At 39.5% G+C, this 23691-nt stretch overlaps 1 protein-coding gene across 1 annotated transcript; it reads right to left on the bottom strand.

Moving 5' to 3' along the window:
* Positions 1–444: 444 nt before the first annotated feature.
* On the bottom strand, positions 445–22090 carry oprm1 (opioid receptor, mu 1). Its single transcript, XM_068327434.1, has 6 exons — positions 21628–22090; positions 3090–3439; positions 2714–2889; positions 1732–1910; positions 825–1008; positions 445–565 (listed from the first exon to the last, which is right to left on the bottom strand). Exons 1-6 carry the CDS (start codon positions 21894–21896, stop codon positions 560–562), a joined length of 1164 nt encoding a protein of 387 aa, XP_068183535.1. The 5' UTR covers positions 21897–22090; the 3' UTR covers positions 445–559.
* Positions 22091–23691: the final 1601 nt, after the last annotated feature.

The following is a 23691-nucleotide window of genomic DNA, read 5'->3' as shown; positions in this document are numbered from 1 at the left end:
TTGGAAAAATAAGTACTGTATTACAAAGAAATTCTAAATAGTGTCACATTAAATTAAGACTATTTATTCATTATTCAAATTCATTATTTATCATTATATAAATGTCCCATGTGTCTTGTCTTGCATAATTGGCATTAATAAATATATCTGACTGTCTTTGTTCCACATAATCAGACTTTTTAACACATTTCATCAGAGTTTTAATGACACTGGAATAACTAGGTCATAATTTCTTTAAGTTGTGTGTATAGTTATTTAATACTCTTACTTCATGGTATTGTAATGATGCTTGATTTTCTTTTTAGTTTATTCAGACTTACGATTGTTTATTTTTTGGGATGAGAAAAATCCTAGCCATGCAATTAGTAACTGCCCTGATGAAATGCTGCAGTTATGCATCATTGAAATGAACTGTAGTACTGACGCTTTGTCATGTTCTGGTTTGTCAGCATGTGAGCGGTCAAAGTCCTGTGGTGACCTGTGTGATTTCTGAGTTGGGATCCTCGTTGGTAACGCTGCCACAACAGCGAGAGTCCACCGATGACCCCTCCAAGGCTAGTCATACCTGCAGACACAAAGTATGTTCATGTATATATAGGTTGTATGCAATGTTTGAACTTATGTGTTATTACCTAAAATGAAGGTTAGAATTTTATAAGAGAGTGTGTGTTGTGTTTCCATCCTGGTATATATACGAAAGTGAACTTAAGTCGAAGCGTAAATCTAAAATCAAGACATCTTCATTATAAAAAAAACATGCTTCTCATTATTTTACAGCCTGTATCTTGAAATGTTGGTTATGTAGTCAAACAGATGATGTGTACCTGTTGATTGGACCTTTCCCTTGTGTTTGCACTGTTGTGCTCACGCTGTGGGATCTTGCGGCTAGTAGCTCCGGTTCTGGATGAGTTCTGCATCTCCAAAACTGAGGGACTCGAGCTGCAGAACTCACGGAAACAACGTTTGAAGTTCTCATCCAAGTAGCCATAAAGAACTGGGTTCAGACTACTGCAAGGGACAAAACAAGGTCACAGATTAACACTTGAAAAAACAGCTTTGCTAAAAAATTTACACTATCAACAACAACACATGAAATTTCAGTCCTATCTGTTGAACACGTGTTTTTTCTTATGATAAGATTTACTTTACCTACGGCAGGCTACCACGCAAGAGTGCAGCATCCAATGTTTATATTTCAATGATAGATTCTGCAAGAAATACTGCTTCTGTACAGATTTAAAAACAAATACTGTATATATATATACTTTATTAATCTACAGTAAGGATATGCTGTTTGCACTCTATGAATTACATGTAGGGTGGGGCACGCGAGCACGCACATACACAAACATACACATACACACACAACCACACACACACACACACACACAAAGGGCTTGTCATTGTGCAAATAATGGAGAGATGGTTGAGTGATGGAGAGCCACATGGTGGCACCCTGGAAGCAGTTATTGGTGTTTGGCACCTTGCTCAAGGACACTTTAGCAGGGCTTGGGAGAGGAACAGACAACTCTCCAGCTAGACGAAGGAGAAGGAAAGAAAGGCCTATCCTCACCCTAACCCATGTAACAGCAGTAACCAGCAAGACCCATTATTACTGAAGATTTCTGAATCGATCGGCTGATAACTGAGTCAGGTTGTTCTACAGGACTGTGTGCTTTCTTATGATGCACTGCAGGACTGGTGGTTTCTGTGCAACGCCAGGGGACGTACCTGTTGGTGTAACCTAGGGCGATGCAGAAGTGCCAGGTGATAGTCTGAAATGTGGAGTTGGGGATATCAACCAGTGCTGTGATGATGACGAAGATGTGGATGGGCGTCCAGCAGACGATGAAGACGGCAACCACTACCAAGACCATACGGGTGATCCGACGCAGGTTCCTGTCCTTCTCCTGTGTGTGTGTATATATGTGTGTGTGTGTGTGTGTGTGTGCGTGTGTGTGTGTGCGTGCGTATGTTGGGATAAAAGGAGTACAGGATGAGTGTCGGAAAAAACACAAACACGCAAATAGAACAGCAGGTGAAGGTGAGGTGAGGAAGATAATGATGTATGGAGGACAAATTGATGGAGGATTGTAGAGAGGAAAGAAAAGGCTAAAAAAAAAAGAAAAACAAGCAATAAGAAAAAGCATAAAGCTGTATAAAGCAGGATGCTTAGAGGGAAGAAAATTAAACAGCAGAGAATAAACAAGGATGGCGGTAATAAAGGAAACCAGTTGCCAGACAAGCATTGGGGGCTCAATAGGAAGAAATCATCTTTCATTAATTTTCCTATTTCACCCTCTGTAACTACAGTATGTTGTTTCTTGAATGTGCCCATGCTCTTCAGCCAGTATTTAGTTTGTTTTCTCTAACACTAACTCAATAATTACTGTTGTCACCATAGTATCTGAATCATTTCACCATCTAGAGAAATTCATGGAAACTGAACCACGGCATTATCTATTCTTCAATTGTTTTCTGTCAAGAAAAATTAGTGTAGCTTATTTGCACTTTGCCTTTTATTTGTGTTTTGCTTCATTGTGCTGAAAAATGCAATCAGTAAATCCTTCAATAAACTTCCACACAGTAGATTTTACTCTTTCACAAAATGCTCACAAAGGTCTACATCTGAAGATTCCCCATTTACATTTACTTCTACTATTTATCACTTTGGTTGATATTTGTTAGACAAAAAAAAAAAAAAAGTCATCACCTGGGATCCTGACAGCATGCGCACACTCTTCAGCCTCAGGATCATGAGGCCATAGCAGACGGTGATGATGAGGACGGGCATGATGAAGGCAAATATGAACACACAGATCTTCAGGAGAGTGTCCCAGTACCAGGATGGGTGGGGGAAAATCAGCTTGCAGTCAATGATACCGTTGGCTAGGCAGAGTGAGGACATAGACACGTGTTCACGTGTTTACAGAGACTCAAAAATGTTCACTACTTCAAAAGCAAATACTAGCTGTTCATTGTTGTCATTGGATTTACAGTATCTCTAAATATGCAGCACATTCTGAAGGTCATGTACAAACACAATACCCCCATACATGTTTTTAGACACTACACTGTAGTATACATACGTGTAACGAAGGTGGAGGCCATGAACATGACAGGGAGGCCAATAGCAGATGAGAGTATCCAGTTGCAGACGTTGACTATTTTGGCGTTATGCGGCGTCCTGAAGTCCAGAGCTTTGACTGGGTGGCACACGGCGACGTAGCGGTCAACGCTCATGGTTGTAAGGGTGAAGATGGAGGTGAACATGTTGTAGTAGTCAATGGACAGAACCATCTTGCACAGCACCTCCCCAAAGGGCCAGGTCCCCATAAGGTAGTTAACGCTCTGGAAGGGTAGAGTGCTGGTGACCAAAGCATCAGCCAAAGCCAAGTTGAAGATGTAGATGTTGGTGGCCGTCTTCATTTTAGTATATCTGCACAGAAAGTAAGGATTTTTGGATTTGTTTATTACATTATTGTTTCCTCTGATAAAGACAAGACCACTCACTGTAATTATAGAGTAGAAAAACCCCACGAATGACCACAAACAAGGACACAAAACCATTTACGATAAATTTTTCTCTCTTTGCCGTTGTTCTGTAGTCTTTTAGTTTTCTCTCCATACACAAGAGACTGGATTCATCTGTCTTGTTGTAGTCGTTTCTTTGTAGTATTTTGAAATTTGTTTCAGTCATTTTGCGCCTCCTCAGATTCTTTGTGACATTTTTAGTTTACTGTAATATTTCTTCTCTGTCTGTGTCTTTGTGGCCAATCTCTGGTTCTACAGTTCAGAGAAGACTCGCATTGTTTCCACTGAAAATGTAAACGTCATTCTGAAACATTGGATGCTTTCTCAACACATAATGGAATTTTGTTAGTTGCTGAATATTTTAGATTGATGATATGGATAATGTGATTTCCTTTGTGAATTAAAAAAGTTTTCCTTTATCTGAAGTTCAATTGAATTTCTGAAGTTGAATTGAATTACAAATGCCTACTCACTCCACAATGCTAAAAACAGGGCTGTCTTTTGGAAAGACGTAGATATGTGAATGTAAGTAAAATTAAATTCTCACAGCTACTGTTGAGTTACGTATGAGTGTTATGACACACATTATGGAAAGACATAAAAAAAAATATTTTGTGTCAATACAATGTGACCTCATCTCTGATTTAAAACAGTCTGTACATCCCCTCTAAAATACACCTGGGAGCTGGTCTGGGAATCTGAGTCAATAAATCACCATACTCATAAATAAGAGGGACAAGGTTTAAGTAAATTAACATTATCCTATTTGCCCCTGGACCACTGGGACAGCACAAGGACACAAGTAGAGTGCCAGGAAACTATAATCCAAACGTGTTGAGTAGAAAGAGCTGCAATCATTGAACTGCCGTCTTTTGAACAATCACTACCAGAATTTCAATGCACAGATAAAAATGTTTCCCCTGGTAATTCAGACATGAGAAATTTATAGAAGGTGCAGCATGAGCTGGGGGATGTAACCTTCTAGCTCATTAGGAAAGACAACTGTTCAGATTAATCAGTTCCAATGTCTGAAGATGAAGAGAGACATAGAAATGACTATCTTTAGGCTTTTCTTACGGAAACACTATTGAAATGTCTGAAAAACATCCATTTGTTGAAAGCAAGACATTTATTTCAGACATTTTCTGATTATGATTCTGCACAAATCATAATCCAACACAATGTTTATAATTCAGATTTTGGCACAGCTCCCTAAACCAATGTAGAAACATAAGGGCTCATCAAATTTCCTGCAGCAAAACACATTTCTGAAAACACTCAGTATAAGCAGCATAAAAAAATCCAATTTTGCAAGAAGGGACAAAGAACAAAAAATATAGACAAACCTAAAACTGATTCTTAGACTGTACTAGTTCTGAAAGGTGATCAAGGGTGTATCATGGATCGTTCTTTTTAGCAATATCACAAATTGTTCTTACAAGCAATATGGCGACTGATATCAGTTCAAAGCATGAGGTGGGCAGTGGAGTGTTTATGGAAAGCAGAAGAAAGCAGATGTATCCATTAGGAGAGAGGATGAAAACACAGAATATTGACCTTGTTTGTATGTAAATAATTATACTGCATTTGAAATATAATTTGAGGTATTTTTTTCTGTGGATTATTCATCGTAACCACATGGAAAAAAATTGAAATGACAAACAACAATCATTTCCAGTTGCTTATTATAATTATGATTATTACTACTCATTATTTTGGTTTAACACAGATTCATGGGTAACATTTAAATGTCTACCTATCTATCTTCATTATTTTTAATGAGAATAATAGTGACGACAACACATGTGAACTCGATGAATGAAAATTTAGGCACAGCCTTCTGGTATAAGAAGACCTCAACATGTAAAGTGAAGCAAACATGTTAATCAAGCTGCCTTTGTTTTCTCATTCTGTTAAGTGTAAGGAGTATTTCTACAGCAGATTGCTGCAATCAGGTCTATGCGCCTGCAAGCTATTATAAAGTGACATTACAGAGTATAGAGTTAACATGAAGCAAATTACCTGAGTAACTAAAGCTATAATGAAGCAATTCAGGAATTAAACGTTCATGTGAAAAGCACTCATATTCCACTATGAACTGTTAATTTAAAAACACTCAGATTCCTTTTCAGAGTTAGTATGTCACATCAAGCTACAAATAGGAACTGTTAGCATGGGTTATCATAAAGGTTGGAAAGAGGGGAAGACAGTTAACCCAGCGTGTTCCAGTGGTAACAAAACCCACCTTCAAGCACCTTTAAAGATTCCAAATTACCATTGTTTGTTAAATAATACAAAATTTTACTCATCAAAAATTCCAAATGCATGACATGTCAGATAACTTTCTGGCTCTGAGCAGTTGAGAGACAATGAAAAACATACACGTTTTATATTGCAGAAACAACCTGCAAACAAAACGTGTCTGTACAAATGGAGCTCGGTGGAAGATCCTTTTATGCCCGCTGCAGCAATATACGCCTGAATACGCTGAGTAGGCGTGTTGATTACTGGTTAGTCCAGTTTGAACAAAACATGGTCCTAGAGAAGAAAATTAATTTCGCTGCTGCTGTGTAATGCCTGCTCGAAAGAGGTTAAAGTGACAGTGATACATCACTTCTTCTGGTGTTCACCTTATTAAATCCCAACTGTTACTTCGCCAGTAAGGTAATTTACTTTGGTTTTGTTCTTGTCCTCTCCTGAATAATCCCTAATCCTCTTAACAACCAGAGATGACAGCTTGTCGATTAAATTCATATTAACTTTAACACTGACAGCTTAAGTGTGTTTGTTATTTCAGACTTTATTTGCATGGGGACTGACAAGGCACCTCAGGATGACGAAAAAGCTGTCATCCTTTGCTGAGTAGTGTGGCAGAGCTGGAGGTAATCACCGGCAGCCCCTTATTGACTTTGTGACTGTTGTAAACATGGCAGTAGATGATCGTTTGTCTTTCGCCTCTGTTGTGCAGCTAAGGCCTATTCATGACCAGCATGCTGTATGGGATTAAATGACCTCATCTCATGTACATGAACAGAATGGGGTGATTTATTGATGAATGCTTAAATTTTAATTATTCTCCACCCTTGAGGTTTTGCTTCAGTGATTACCGATTCATTGTTAAGGGTGGCATGGAGACACAGTGGATAATATCCCTGCCTCTCAGCAAAAAGTTTCCAGGTGTGTTGGTTCTCTCTTGGTGTGAAAATCAGCTCAGGTGCTGGGTAGCAGTGAAAATATTATTTGGAGTTTATTTGACTTGGGTTCTCTCCACAGACAAGGATGATGATTTGTTAATGAAGCCCTGAGTAGAAATGCATTTTCAACTAGGTAATAAACATGGGTGAGATCATCCCTGTGACAATCCTCCACTGACACATTTCATAGTAGAATTTCTGATATTTTTCCTCTTTCCTTCTGTTGATAACATTTCCTGTCTTTTCAGACTTCCTGTTCCAAGTGTTCTCTCAGCATCCTGTGTGTTACCTGTTTGTCATCATCCCTGTCACCTCTTGTATCATCATGTCCTTCTGGTCCATTTCATGATGCACGTTTGTCTAGTGCCCTGCCCTGTAAGTTTTTGACTTTGTTATTGTTAGACTGGTTTTTGTTTTTTGCACATTTTACAGATATTGCAACCACAATTTCGCAAATAGGAGGAAGCACAGTATAAATTCATCATGTTGATTCAAGCAACTTTACATTTAGAAGTGTCTGCTGTTGCAAATTGGTCAAAATGTACAGAGACAGGTATGATGTCCTCTGGAAAAGAGCAGGCATTTCATCAAGTTACACACTTTTGGGAACTTAATAGTTACAAAAGTAATAAATAATGAGTAAATCACATTATCATTTTGTAGAGTGTATAATTAATTAGTCCACCAGCAGAAAATCCATCAAGTATCGCTTGTGATGAAGATGCAGATCTCCAACAGATTAGTTTTTATAATAAACGGAAGCTTTGATAATCAAAAGAACCTGAGTTTTGTTTTGTTTTTTTATAGAAAGTGGATAAGAGAAATAAGATTGATAATTAAAAATGTCTGCAACAGATATTGGCCTATAACTAACAGCAGAGAGACAGATAAACAGTAAATATCTTTTAATAGTAACTCTTCATTCTGCTGGCTCATGAATAGAAAATGCTCAGTAACAGTTCTCATTCAGTCTGCCTCTAAAATACTGTGGTCTCTTTGTGGACCACTGAAGCATAGAGGCTGCAGATTGATGCACACTAATGGACCTTCAAATTACCCAAAACAGCCATTTCAGAGAAATCATGTTTAATTCATAGCCTTTCATCAACCCATTATCATGTTTCCCACCTGGGAAGTGAGGTCTCTTCCTTCCTGCTGTTTGTCATCTGTCTTTATTTCTCCTTAAATGAGCAAATACAAATCTGGTAATGAAAGTAAATCAACTGTGTGACAATACTGATGGGAAACAGATTTTTTTTAAAATTGTTAACACATGCTCTGAGTTGAGAGAACTAGACACTTCAGTAGGATCTCACAGGCTGTCCTCTCAGACACATTATAATAGTCAGTAAAACAAACAATTTTCTCGTTTGATAGTCTTCATTTGCATAAAAATACTCTTAACCAGGTAGGACGATTTAGGACTGCTTGTTTTAATATGCGCAAATTCACCAGAGCTTAACAGTCCTTTGGGCAAGTTTGTAATCATTATAATATACATTGTGGGGCTCCTTCTTGTAAAGTGTATGAAAGATTATTTGAAAACAGAATTAATATAGCATCTAGCCTGGCTTCCAAATAAGTCTCATCTATTAGGATGGATGGATGTTTATCAGCAGTCAGACCAGAGGTTGTATTTAGCTACTCCCCTCCTCAAAACTGGCTGAAAGGAAGGTGTATGCTGAGAGCAGGGGGTTTCAAGCCAGCTGGGAGTCAGGGTACATGTTCAAAGAGGTAAAAGGTAAAACTGTGTATCGCCTGCTAAGTTTGCATGTTTCATCCCCGACACAATGCCCCAGCGGTGCATCCAAGCTGCTCAGATGCTCTCTATGTTTCTTAGCACAGACCTGTGTGAACAATTGTTCTCTCTGATAAAGCTGAACAAAACATCACACAAGAGCCGTCTGACTGATAATCACCTTCACTCAATCCTGAGGGTTTCCTCAGCTCAGAGTCTGACCATGAACATTCATGAACTTGTACGAAAGTTGAGACACAATCAAATATCAGGGTCAGCCTCAGACAAGTGAGCGTCACACAGCAGTAATGTATTTTCAGTTTTAAATTCAGTAAAATTTTTACATTTGTTTCAACAAGACATGCCTGTTTGAAGGAAGTATTGTTTTGTCTGTGTGCCATTTATTTTTGTATTCTATGTTATTTATTTATATTTATTTCAGTTAAATGGACTCAAGGAAAATTGCAGATAAAAGCCATGAGAAAGGATACAACTGATTTGATTATTTTTTTATTTTACTATTTGAACGCAGTGATTGATAGAATTGTAGAGCAGCACAATCATTTTTTAAAATTTTGAAATTTTTTTGCACAATAATGCATTATTATTGCACATGTAATAATGCATACACAATAATGTATTTTCCGTTTATAATGCATGCAATTTCATTTATGCATTTATTTTGAAATATATTTTGTTGTTGAAGGACGTTTACTTTTTTGCTGTTTGCCTGTTGAAAAGGTTTACCCTTGGAGTCTCAGATAAAGCCATAACAAAATATTGCTTTATTTATTTAATCATTACACAATATACACTGTGTAAGCTCTTGGTTCAATAGGCTATGGTCATTTCAATATGTTTTAATTTGCAATTTTGTTTTTTTGGCCTTCCATGTATTTGACTTTGACACCCCCGTCTTAGAGTGAGAAGTTTGACCAACAAAGTAGCAACATTCACCTTTTGAGAAACAACACTAGCTAACAAAGTAACAACGGAAAATCTCTGGCAAATACTCGTGTAATACTCGTGTAGACCAAAAAACAACAGAATCACTGGAGCAAAAGCTTGCAGCTGCAACGCTTGGCAGGAGACAAGGTCAGTAACGTGGCGAGACACAGAGTGCAAGACTTGGAAAATCTTCCGGCGCTGAACAAAGGTGGAAAAGTGGTTAAATAGGCCCCAGGTAATCAGCCCATGGAAGCTCAGGTGTAGAGATCAGGTTCTCCCCACGAGACCAGACCTGTCTCCTACCCTGCTCCAGCAATGCAGAGCGGGAGAGGGAGAGCAGCGCAGAGAAACATGACCAGGGCAAAAAACACAACCATGACACGTGTGCTGCTACTGGGCTGAAGAAGGTCAACCTCAGTCATTCAGCAACAAAGGATGCCCTCATTATTCAAAACCAGACAATAATTTCATAGCCGTGTTTCCTTCTTGTTCGATCAAAAGACACACGAGGGACACACATAGGAGAGAAAAAGCATTTGGATGACAAAACGTCAGTGCAGTTCATAAATATAGAACACAGCACGCAGGGTTTTGGTGTTACATCAATGTTAACTGTTGTCACATGTGATGTTGAACTACGAAGAGGCAGACAAGAACCTTATGAAAAATGTGATGATGTTAAGACACCTTAATGATTTACATTCTCCTCGGCAATCTTTCTTTTGAGTAGCCGGCAGCAATAAGAGAAACCGTTGATTCCCTTTTTGTCAGACAGAAAATGGAATGTATGTGTTCTGTTGTTGGTTTAACCAAATGTATGTATATTTCACATGTTGCATATGTTAATATGTATGTATATTATTTAAGTATTTATGTATGACCCCCCCCCCTCCCCTGCTGCCACAATCACACAAATTTCCCCACTGTGGGACAATAAAGGATTATTATTATTATTACTATTGCTATTATTATTATAAACCTTCTGACTTTCTTCCTCAACATCAGTCACTGGATATACAATCCACTTATGTCTAATTGTGAGCCAATGACTGTATCTCCTTCCAAGACGAGAGAATTGAATCTTTACAGATAAATGTATTTTAGAGTTTTTCAGTTTTGTTTGATTTTGTTCAAAGGATGATACTAAAATGCAAAAGCAATGACATCGAAAGATGAGAAAGAACACAGCAGCAACTGAACACACGGCTCAATATCGCAAAAATGACATGAACATCGATGTTTCATTACATGGAAAAATGAAACAAATTGAAAGACAAAAAAACAACGACTAAAAAAAATGATTGACAGATGCACACCTTCAGAATCCCTTAAAAAAAAAAGAGCTGATTGTGAGGAGATGGCAATAGAGCATATCGTCACAGATGGGTGGATGGGCGAAGGCACGCCTATGACTATCAAAGCTTTTTTCTAATCGCCTGCTTGTTGTCTTTAGCAAATGTTTGCTGCTTTTTGAGGCACTTGATGCATCAAATAATTCTGAGAAACAGTCATTAAAAGACAATAACTTCACAATTAAAGCTACTCTAACACCAGCAGTGGAAATTTATGTGTATGTTTGGGGGGGACTTGTGAATCAATATCAACAACAAAAAAAATCTCAAAATTCAACAAATGTCAAGACAAAATTAATGGTCAATAGTTTGAACAAGACCAGATTAATTTTGAGAGCTGTTGCTAAACAGCAGACTAAACACAGGTCATCACAGCCCTGAGAAGCTGGCCAGCGTGCGTAGCTTTTTGTATGATTCATGTGCTGCCGCTGGCTGCAGATAAACCATTGATTCCTGGTTGCAGAGAAGAAGCTGCTCATGTGAACACATATTTGCCCCTCTGACTCTGAACAATAACATCGTCTATGCACGGTGTGACGGGCATAATGGATTAGGGTGAGCTTGGTGTGATTGGCTGTGTGCATGTCTGACTTCTGGGGATGTTTCCTTTGGTGAGCGCGGACAGCTTGAGGAGATTTACCTCCAGCTTTGAATCAAGCATCTATTCCCTGTGTGGTACAGAATCACCATCGTGATGTATAGATTTGTATGTAAAGGATGTTGTACGCCTAGTAGGCCATTTTATGGTCAACTGAACTGTTATAGTTCACATTAAACTGAACATTTCCATTGACAGTGAAGTCATTTTGATGATTATTCAAAATCCAGTACTGCCATAAAAGTATTGATTTCCAATATTCCCTAAGATGACCTCACATTCTTCTCAAGACAGTTGGTGTCTTTGTATTGTCGTATTGCTCACATCTACTCCATGTATCACACTCTAATGGCTGTCTAATGCCGCAGTTCAGAATCTAAGGAAGAACAGAACAGGGATGCCGATCTATACTCTGATCTTTTTCTATGGATAAACAAATAAAAGCTGAACAAAGAGGAGTCAGGGACTCATTGAAGATATTAAGATTCAGGGACTGACATGACCAAACGTCATTGCTATTCATATAATAGTTGTTGACAGACTTCTTTCAGCAAAGACTAAAAAAAAAAAAGGCATTAACTGTCAGAGACAATAAAACCAATGATTTTCTGTCGACGTGACAGAGGACACTTACTGCTTTATTGGTGCTGGTGTTTGCAAACCATATTTCTCCCTAATTATTGGTTTTAAACGCTTGTAAATCTTTTCAGTAAATGGTAGTCATTAGACTGCCACTACTAAGACTAAGCTGCAGGGGAAACCGATCTCACTGTACCAGAACCTGCAGTAATATTGCAGATATGACAGACAAATTGAGATCTGGCCCGGATTCTAGAACTGAGACATTATAGAATGGAACAAATATGATTACTGTATTCCATGTTATATAATATAGATGTTGCACAGGAATAATACAGATTGCACACAGTCCGTTAGCAACGGAGAGCCTCGAGCTATTTCACCAATGCCCGCCACCATCTGGCAAATTATATTTATTATACTTATTATCCTATGATCAATTTGAAACCGTTTGCTGCTCTCAGCTTTGGGTTATCCAGGGCTGACAAACTGAACCTTGGTAATGTACTGTATATCAGAATGGATTAGTACAGAAGCTAATGACTACTAAAACTATTGAATATATTTATGAAGAAAGTTAGATATCTGGGGGGTAAGACTCTGAGGAGGAGGCATGCTAAAACAAAACTGCAAGGTCAAAAAATACTGGAATTATTGCCCTCCATCTGATCAGTTATGTTTAAACAAGATGTGTAGACAATCAGTTTAATAGCTGTTTATTTCCTTTTTAAAAAGTCATCATTTGAGCAAAAAATACTGATATAGTGACAACCACAGAATATTGGAGGATAAAGAGGAATTAGTGTGTTGTATGGTTGCATCAGTCCTTACATTAGTAAGCAGAGACCTGTACCTCCTTTCTGTTTCATCTCATCCTCCCTCTCCTTGTCTTTTTCTTTCTGAGTGTGTCATATAATATGAGTACACTAAGTAGATTAGGCAAAGAGACAGCGACTTTGTAGTGATTGTCTTGTTGTCATACGATGAGACTTCAGAGCAGGTTTCTTCAGATCAGAAAAATCCCAAACTAAAATGATTCTGAAAATCATTTTTTGGGCTATGCTCAATATATATTTTCTAACATTTTAATATCACAATATTTTGTGTTTAAATAAATATTTGTGGATTTGGGGCGCACGTTGCACCACTTATAATACAAAGAAAGCATTCAAAGGCGATACAAACACAAACCTGCCCTTCCTTTTAACATTAACTGTTGCCTTATCATTCAAAACACGCACCAGATAGTTGGAATTTCACTAGTTTGACCTCTACTGATCAACCAAGTGGTGACTGATGGTTATTTAATAAGAATCACTCAACAATAGGAGGTGAGATTGTGGAATGCTCCTGATTGGCCTGACTGGAATTGATGGAAGGCGATCAATATCTATTGATGCACAAAGACGAACTCCGCTGGGGTGGAAACTTCACAGATGTACATATTGATCTACATTCACTGACGAGGATGGAACTCAACCCTCTGCTAACACCTGTAAACCTGTAGAGTCGTGAAAGACGGGATGAAAAAAATCATCTGTAAGACACTTTAGAAATTCATTTTTAATAAAAAGTTACTTTGTTTTTGAAGCTGCTTCATGACCTTCTTCACTGTTCAACTAAAAATATCCATTTGTGGGAATTTTTCTCTAATGTAGCCTTTGGGGTGTCTGTGGTATGAAATTTTGCAACTTTCAGACTTTGCAGCACATATTTTTCTTCAGGCTTTAGTGCAACAGCAGATGATGGATTACCAGTTCCAAGCTTTGTGTCACCAGAAGATGACTGCAATTGTGATGAAACCAGTTGAAACCATGGACTAAATCTATTTAGACATTTGAACACATGTGTATATTGTGTGTATGAACAGGACAAAAGGTCTAAAACAACAAGTTACATAAGATAAGAAAGAGCAGATCAAATTATATCAGAAAACTTACTATAGCAATGAGACACGGTAAGACAGGATGCTAAAAAGGAATTCATGAGGATAAAAGTTAAATTCACTGCCTGATAATGTGCAATCTATCTACAGTAAGTGGATAAAATAGTTGGTATGCAAATTGCCAGTGTGCCATACGCTATTTTTAACATGCATCTTATAACAGAGTGGCGTATGGAGTCTTAATCCAGAGGAGTGGGAGATGCTGAGTGCTGTGCTGCGTATGAATGAGACTCCCCAGTGCCTTGAGGCTTGTGGCTGGATGATTCTGTTTCTGAACCTGTACCTTAGCCACCTCAGTTCCACACAGACAGGATCGGAGGGACTCCAAGGCTTTCAGCTTTCCTCTCATCCTGTTGTTTGTTGCTGCCTCCACATCGTCATGGTACATCAAAAAACTGACCTACCTCAGCGGGTTATTGCATTTGTTTTGTGCCACAGCACCTGATCCCTCCGTCCAAGAAACCACAGCAGTAAAAGACCACACTAGAAGAATATCTTTAGCTTCATTGTCTACATATTGAAGGACAATGTCCCCACCGAAAGAACAGTCTGCTCTGTCCTTTCCTATAGAGGTCATCAAAATTGTCAGTCCAGTACAATTTATTGGTTAGTTGCACCCCAAGGAAAGTTTAAGTGTCTACAATCTCCACCCTCTCCATCCTTTATGGAGGCTGAAGTGGGTGGGCTTCTCCTTCGCTGGAAGCGCTGTGCTGAAAATTACTTGATGAGGTATCGATGTCTTCTATCCTTGGATCCAGATGAATCTGAGTTATCATGTTTCATTTGTTTTGGCAGATACGTCTGACCTTCTTCTTATTAAGAAAGATTCCATCCTCATTTGTAATGGGCCAATCACAGCCAGCTGGAATCATGCAGGTCTGATATTTTAACTTTATAAACATCCTGTTTTAATAGTATGTTTTAAAGGCTTTGAGCATCTGTAGGAGGTGTCTACTTTATGGTTTTAATGTCTACAAGGTTTTCAAATGCAAATTAAAACACCAACAAAGCAAACTGACCATCAAGTTTCAGCCTTCAGTTTCTATTAATATCAGTAGTAGAGGCACAGCTCCCTTTAGCATTATTCAAACTACATCATAATGACATCCAGGAAAAGACCTCATGCTTTTCTGTGCACTGCATGTGGTATGAAAACCGCTGCCCACTTCATTGTGCTTCACTCTTGTGATGGTTTTCCATCTCAGGAAACATGAAAATAGGAAAGCCGAAGCACACTGTGAGGCTGCTTTGGAAACAAGATCCTCAGAAACAGTTCATCAGCTTGTGGTGCAGCAATACTGTTGTCAGTGTCCTGCGGTCTCTGCGCCCTTGTTCTCCGCCTTAAATCCACATCTCATAAATGCTGCTGTTGACCACTGAGCTCAACAGAACAACTCCTATTGACTCTTTCTCTCCTGCTGTATCCGGTAATGTTAAGGTGCTCATTACTCACGGACACACAAACATGCACACACACTGCACACAATGGAATGGAATAGAAGCCTAATTAACTCTCTTTAGTTGTGTCTTGTAATTCTCTTCTTGTAGGGAAATTAGACTCAGCACCAGCCTTTTGTGTGAAAATATGTGACTTTGAAAAAGCAGCACCTCTTCTACTCACAACTCTAACAGCAGGCAGCCTTATTAACCACCATTAGAGACTGACTGAAGCTGGGATTTGAATATAGTTTTATCACTCATTTTGTCCCAGATACATTTGTCAGTAATCTAAAGCAAACAAAATGCTTACACTATGAAATTCATGGCCAATCTTTGTGCTCTCAGCTTGTTGTGGTAATCAAATAATCCAAGACCATAAACTGCTTTGTTCGGCCCTGTACATCTGTTACAAAAGGTCAGGGAGCAAGGTCTCAAATGTTTGCAGGCTGCAAAGAAATAAGAGACAAATGTAGCGAGCACTCCACACAGATATAGGAAGAGAAACACAATAGCAAACAACAGATGTTTTCCTGGGTAGGTAGGAGGTTCACAACTTCAGTTCAAGGATTGTGTGAATTTCAGAAAAATATCCATATGTTGGATGCTGGTAAGGAATTTTCACAGCCACTGCCATGTGTATGGTTTTATTCAAATCAAATATGTCAGCTCTCCATTTATTTCTCTATGTGAGTTGTATTTGTACGCTGCAGAGGGGGAAGACTGGAGGGGTTTGCAAAAGACACAGCACTCTCCAAGCAAGAAGTTGAAGCAGACTCACCTTGTTCACACAACAGGTGTCACTCTGAGGTGGGAATCACATCCCAGGGTGATCACAAAGGGATTTAAATTTATATTATAACGCTTGTAAAAAAAAAAAATGCTTGTAAAAAAAAAATTAAATTAAAAATTGAACAACACAATATTGCCAGGCCAGGAAACATGTGTGCAAAAGGGGGGGGGGTGTATGCACACCAAGAGAAATGGGGCATATGGGAAAGAAAACAGGGATACTTGGGGATGTGCAATCTGGAAACATAAAACAAGGTTAGGTTATATGTAATATAATGTAATCCTCTCAGCCATGAGGCTTTCATATGTGGTGTACAATGGCACTGCATTGAGCCACTAAAGACACGACATACAACAAATAGCAACCAATGCCTCCAAGCTTACATAAGAGGTATATCCCTCTTGATTAACACAGACTCAAATTCTTTTCTTTTTGGATTCCTTTTGATCAACACAAGCACTAGAATTTATTTGTTAAAAGCTTTGTTGTCAAGCATTAACCTGGAGTTCAAAAGTCTGGCCATTAGTTTGTTTGAAACTTGAGACGATTTGTCACATCCCAGCTGCGAGAAACTCTTTAGAGAGAAACATTAGTGAGGATCTGCGACATTAGTCTTGTGAACCACACTGTGTTGACTGTCACCATAACATCATATTTCATGTGACTGGGTTCAGGCTGAAATATAAACAACAAAGACGTGATGTTTAGTTGTTATACTGACACAAGAGAAAGGGGGTCACGGATATCTTCCCTTATGTGAAAACGTAACAGAATTAAGAAGTGTGTAAGATGCAGAGCGAGAGCGGCTCCATGCCTCCAGGTCAGGAGAAGCAAAAGTCTCAAAGGAAAGCATCCAACACTCTAGAAACACTTTAAGGAGATGGTGGAGTCATTTTGCACTCATGGTGCTCAAAACACCTCACAGTGTTTCCATGGTAACAGGAAGCACTCTCCACTGATGGCATATTCCTCGTGGAACTCAGCAGTTTCTGCACAACCGCAATTGATTTTTTTTTTTTTTTTTTCAACTGAGCATGCAGACCTCTTGTTGTGTTTGCTTGCTCAAAAGAAGTTTGCGAATGTAAGTGGGGAGCAAACAGATGAGGGAGAGGACAAGGAGATAAAGAGTGAAAGAGAGATGTTTTATGGCATGAAGGTTATCATTACTCAGACAATGAGAGGGAAAACATTTCCTATCCGTCTCTGTCTCTATTTATTCTAAGAAAACTGCATTCAAGACCACAAATATAAAATGGGAATTGAAGAAGTAAACATTTATAAATACATTTACCAATAAAAATCCACTCTAAGTAGCCAACACAGCAGTTTATTGTCAAACTGCAAGAAGGGAAAGAAAAGACCAGATTAACAGGAGAAACACAACAAGAGAAGGTGATGAATATTGAATAACCAGGTGGGCTGTGATTCACTGTTACCTTCCTCCTTTCACCTTGTGCCTCATTTACCAAGCGCATAAAGTTGAGGATATCCACAAATTTCACAACCAACCTCAACTACACACATCTCCATCCAGACACACACTCCTTTGCAACATCAGGGCGATTCCTATATCATTACCACATAGAGAAAACAGGAGACATGCTTGTCATTCTAAATGCATTTTCACACAACAGTTATAGATGAGTGTGCTGAAACCCAAGTAATGACCTTCACACTTGTCATCCATAGATAAACTACTATAGAATACATAATGCAGGTTTTTATACCACCAGCTGAAATATCATAACTTCTCTTGTATCCCTGTCAGAGAGCTGCAGAGGAAGAACCTGTCATCAGAATGAAGCCAAACAATGAAAACAACTTCAAAAGCAATTTTTGCCGTAATTTGTCTGTTCCTTTGTTTCAATTCCCACTGTTGCTCTTGAAATGCCAGAGATCGCGATGGAGTAAATCCATTTTTACTCTAGTTACAGTAACAAAGTCATCTTTCTCAGGCTTTGGAAAGCTGACAGGGTGACAGTAAATGTGCTGGCCAGCAAAGTGGAGTCGAACTACTAGTTGCTTGATCTTGCTCGATTTTAAAGATGTACATGATATGGAACCTTCCACATTCATTTTGTATTAATTTGGGTACAATTTCAGGGAGCCTAAGGATAAGGAAGAAAGGGATCAATGCCAGTGGAAATTGTTCAGGAGCAGTGTAGCTACAATTCAACATCATGATAAATGTTAATTAATGCAACCAAAAATGAAGTGAAAAAAGTGTAAAAAAAAAAAAAATTTTAAAAACCCATCTCAAACCTCGATGTACTCATTGGCTTCACACACAACAGCAAAGTACGTAGTCACAGCCTCCTGCTACCATCACAATAATTATTGTTTTCAGAAGATTTGAGTCTTCACTGCCCTCTTGTGGATGTATCTATGCCAACGTAAATGACACTTGGAATGACAGACATATTGCTTGAAACGGACGTATGTGTCTAAACATAAACTGAGCACAAAATCCTTTACTCCTCACACATGGGGCTCACACACACAAATGAGCAAAATTCTACAAAGTTTTGATTTGAGGACTGACAATCTCAAAAGACATCTCAGGCATTCCATTTTAAGTCAGACAGACAGACAGAAAGAACACAAATTGCATGGATGGTCATGATAGAGAAGAAAAATCCTGCAGTCCTGTTAACTTCTTCTGCAGTTCAATGGAAAAAGAGTTTTGTATTCAGAGAGTTGTTAGCATGCTTCCAGTTGATTTTATCAGTTATGGTTAGCCTTACCATGAAATGTATTTCAACCTTACATATTAAGATTTAGTGCATGACCATCAGGCCATGCTGAGTTTGTAGTTTACATGGCCATCATGGATGCCACAGAGGGACTCCTAAACTCTCTGGGATCATCATTCTCCAGAGAGATGTGAGAATCCAAACTCCTATTTTGACAATGATACTCATCGCAGTCAAGACTGTTAAGCTTGAGCTAATTTATAACTTGGAGGAATAGTGTGGGATTGAGTTGACTAAGGAAGAACTGGACGTACTTAAGCCTCACAGATGGATGTTAAAACAGGTGTCTGCAGCAATAAACCAGCAACCTTTACCACAACCGAGAAAACCCATCCACACCCACTGACATCTGTTGTTTGTCATCAGTGGAAAAGGGTACAATCAGCAGTAATTTACAGGTCAAAACGCTTTAGTGCATTGAGCGCATATTTATTATTTCCAGTTAGTAACTATGTAAATATGAAATGCCCTTTGGCGCAATCCTAAGACCTGTGTCAGAAGCCAGCTTAAACAGTGTGTGTGTGTATGTGTTTGTGTGTGTGTGTGTGTGTGTGTGTGTGCATGCGTGCGTGCGTTTGTTGAGATATACAGTACGTATATAGAGATATATAAAATACACTCTTGAAATCAGCTAAATCTATTATCCAAGCACTCAGAAATAAAGGGTTTCCATATGCAATTAGTGAGCATTTACTTCATGTTGGAGCTACCCTAGAGACTAATGGGTTTTACAAAATTATCGTCACAATTTAAGTCTGTTTTAATGTCATTTCAATTGTAAAGCTTAAGCTCCTGTCTGACAAGTTAAGCAATGCGAATCCTCTGCTCAGCCCTTCTTCAATCTGTCTTCATTTGATCAAAAGGGTAATCACAGCATTAACAAAAGGAGATGGCCCATCTATAATTATACCTCCCATCTTCTCAACTGCCTCACCATCCACAGTTCAATCAATCAGCTTTTATTTATAAAGCGCTTCATCACATCAGCAGACATTTTCTCCTCTCAATCCTATACTTTTTCGCAGCTCCTTTACAAGCTCAACTGTCACTTTTCCTCCTCCAGGTCTCCAACTACTTCACTGATCCATCCACCTGTGACACCTCAAAGAGCCTCATTTGGAACAATGTAGCATCAGCCTGGGAGCGTTTAACTAGCATTGATGTGTAATTAAGGGCCACCAGTGAAATCCTCCTCCTCACACAGAAATCTACATCAGTGGGCTGATGTAATTAACAGAACAGGTCATTTTAGATGTAATTATGTCCTAAATTAACGCAAAGGTCCATTTATGTTCCAATTAATTCCTTCAACAAGTATATACTACGATAAAATAAATTATCAATGTCTGAAAATGTGAAGAATTCAACATATGTAATTTCAAATTATAACCCTGTTCATGAGTCATTCCTCCCTGTAAATGTCCTGGCTGAATTGCTTTCTCAACAATTAATTTTATGTGACATTGCGGTCAGGAGTCTGCACAAAGAGCAACTAACCATTTTTGTGAACCTTTCTTTGTGTATAAATTATCTGTGATGAACGATTGAAGAGACAAAAAGGTCTTTCTGTGAGGAGTCCTTCAAATTGAGATATTTGTTTGAAACAAAACTGAAAACGTTTATTAATCGTTTGTGAGATTAAGATGTGGCATGAAAGGCTCAGATTTTTTGAAGCAGCAGAAAAGATATGGAAACATGTACTTTTTATCTTTTACACTATTTTAACTTTTGATTACAGAAAGGCTTCAATACATTTTGGATTTGAATCTAAGCCAGAACATTTAGTATCCTTTATCACATCAGTTGTTTAGAAACAACTTGTTTTAATATCATCTCCAAAAACCGTTTTGGGTTTTTTTTTTCATTCATTCATCTTCTTACCGTTTCATCCGCTGCAGCGGGTCGCGGGGAGTCTATCCCAACTGACTAAGGGCGTGAGGCGGGGGAAACTCCAGGCGCAACGCCAGTGCACCGCGTAGTCACACAGAGACGCAGACAAACACGCACGCATACACACACACACACACACACACACACACACACACACACACACTTACACACACTACGGGCAATTTGGGACCGGCCAATTTTGCTGGTGGGAGGAAGCCGCAGAACCCGGAGAGAACCCACGCAGACACGGTGAGAACATGCAAACTCCGCACAGAGTGGGACTCGAACCCGAAACCACCTTGCCGTGCGGCAACAGCGCTACCCACTGCGCCAGCAGAAAGCCATTTAGACCTAATTTCATTTCACGTTAAACTTTTAATGCGCACGATCAGCGGACAAGTCTCACAACATATTTGTTCAGCACTGACCTAAATGGTGCGCAACGTGTTTACAAGTTTAAAGACTGAAGGTCTTCGAATGTGACATACATGCATGTTTCCATTGTTGTTCTGGGTCCAGAGTATATTCTGTGTAGCGGCTGTGTGTTCGTGTAGCAGCTCTTTCTCCATCCAGTTTTTGTTTTTGTTTTTACGCGCTGGAGCGTCCTGAGAGGTCGGAGACATTTTTACGCACGAACGGCCTCAGAGCTGGCAGCGCTCTCAACACCGTATACACATGTTCTCCTCCACACGTTTTTATGTGCAATGTGGTTTAAGCAGCAACAGGTTGTTAAGCAGGTTTTAAGGTGTGTTTTTTTTTAATAACATGATCATTTTATTCAAAGACAGTATAAAGTGCAAAAGGCCTGACTGTGAGGAAACACATTCGCACCTTTGAGTGTTCAGTGACGACTTCTTCTGCCTTACCTGACGATGATATACATGACCAACACGTTCCCAACGAGCCCCACCACACAGACTATGGAGTAGAGAGCGGTGATTACGATGGCTATGATAACAGGATTGGTGTCGTCGCTCAGGCTGCGGGTCTGTCCATGATTCCCCTCACATCGCGTCTCCGCGAAACTCGTTGTGTTGTTGCCGTCGGTGAAGTTCCGACAGAAGCTGCTGTTGCTGTAAAGCACTGGTAGTTGGTTCTGGTAAGGCGCACCCGAGCTGTTACTTGCGCTCTCCATAGTCCTCGATGGCCAGTCGGTGCTCCGCGCGTCTTTCGCCTCCACTTGGTTTGGTTGTCGTTCTGCGTACTCGATTCCCCGCTGGGCGCTCGTCTGTCCGCCGATCGGATGCGTTTCAGACGCGGGACAGACCGCAGGTATCGTTAATTCTCACGACGATGGGAAAGGTAGCCACGCGTGAAGTAGCGACCGTACTGACGACCCCACACAGCGAGTCTGCACTGAATAGAAGAGAAGGCGTGAAAATGAATTAGTTCGCTCCCTCTCTTCCTTCCTCTATAGCAGTGGTTCTTAACCTTGTTGGAGGTACCGAACCCTGCCGGTTTCATATGCTCACTCACAGAACCCTTCTTTAGTTTAAAAAAATGTTGTTGTTTTTTAAATTTAAGACATAAGTATATGTTTTACTGGTGTATTTAATGAATTGTGCATTAATGTCACCTTTTTCAAAGAACAAAACCAAGACAGTGCATGAACTCACATGAAATGAATCACCTGCAAATCAGTGTGACTTCTGCTGTTGTTATTGAGAGACCAGTGCAGATATGCGTGGCTTCACCTTGGCAAGTGCTCCTCTTATGTTATTTTCACAGCAAAGTCTGTTTCTGTTGTTTTCTACATAGCTTAAAGAAGTGTTCCTTTATTTTTGCCAGTGCCAGGCTAGAGTTGCTCAACTTGACATTGCAAATCCTGCAGAACACTGACTCCCATCACGTTCCGTTATACAGTATATGTAAATTCACGTTGCACATATTCGTCCGACCACTTTCTTTTTTTGCTCAACATAGTTTCTATTAATTAAAATATTAGGAAAGCAATCAGATGTCAATTGGTGATGACATGCTCCCCTTAGCCATCACTGGCTGCAGGTGATCACGTGACACTACATAGATTAGTTTACCTCTGCTACAGGGGATTTTGCGCACTCAGTAGTCGATTTATGCCTGTCATGATGGTACGTCATCTGATTGCTTTCTTAATATTTTAAGAAGAAGAAGAAGAAAGTATGACAGTAGCCGGTGATGGCTAAGGGGGGCGTGTCATCACCAATTGACACAATGTGTCAAACGTACACAGTGATTCGTGTATGTTTGGCAAAAACATACACGAACATCGTGTCGGGTGTTTTGTCTTGACCTCCATCTCCGCCGAACCCCTGAGACCGACTCACCGAAACCCCTAGAGTTCGATCTAACCCAGATTAAGAACCACTGCTCTATAGGTTCCTTTTCTGTCTACTTTCCCTCGTCTCCTTTGTGCTCTGATTCCTTTCCCTACTTAACCTCACATATGTTCATTCCTATTTCCTATTTTTTTCTTCTTTTTATCTTTTCCTTCCTTCCTTCCTTCCTTCCTTCCTTCCTTCCTTCCTTCCTTCCTTCCTTCCTTCCTTCCTTCCTTCCTTCCTTCCTTCCTTCCTTCCTTCCTTCCTTCCTTCCTTCCTTCCTTCCATCCTTCTCAGTTCTCAGATAGCTTCTCCTATCAGCTCCAACACTAGTAGAGAGATTATTCGTCATACATAATGTCAGTACCTTTCTCCAACACTCACCTGCGGGTCCCAGGTTTCAGCGCCATCCTAGAAGGACTAACGAGAGAAGTCGTCCGAGATCAGCCCGAGGACATTCCTGAATATGCCGCACAGTATTTTCAAGCTCTTCTCAAAGAAAGAGAAGACAGTGGCGTTGATGCCGCAGAGTAGGAAGCAAAACTGGAAGATAGATTCTACAACAACAATGCATTCAAGGCTACTGGGACATGTCCTGATGAAGAACTTGGAAAACAAGCAACTTGTCAG

The sequence above is a fragment of the Antennarius striatus genome, chromosome 11, assembly GCF_040054535.1.
Source record: "Antennarius striatus isolate MH-2024 chromosome 11, ASM4005453v1, whole genome shotgun sequence".
Taxonomy (NCBI): domain Eukaryota; kingdom Metazoa; phylum Chordata; class Actinopteri; order Lophiiformes; family Antennariidae; genus Antennarius; species Antennarius striatus.
This window is presented reverse-complemented; position numbering and strand designations above follow the sequence as displayed.

Excerpts from the sequence above, each read along its gene's own strand:
- oprm1 (XM_068327434.1), bottom strand. The coding sequence starts at position 21,896 with ATGGAGAGCGCAAGTAACAGCTCGGGTGCGCCTTACCAGAACCAACTA. Across the intron at positions 1,911-2,713 it reads GCATGCTGTCAGGATCCCAG|GAGAAGGACAGGAACCTGCG; the intron begins GTGATGACTTTT and ends ACACACACACAG. Across the intron at positions 1,009-1,731 it reads GCCCTAGGTTACACCAACAG|TAGTCTGAACCCAGTTCTTT; the intron begins GTACGTCCCCTG and ends TGTCCCTTGCAG.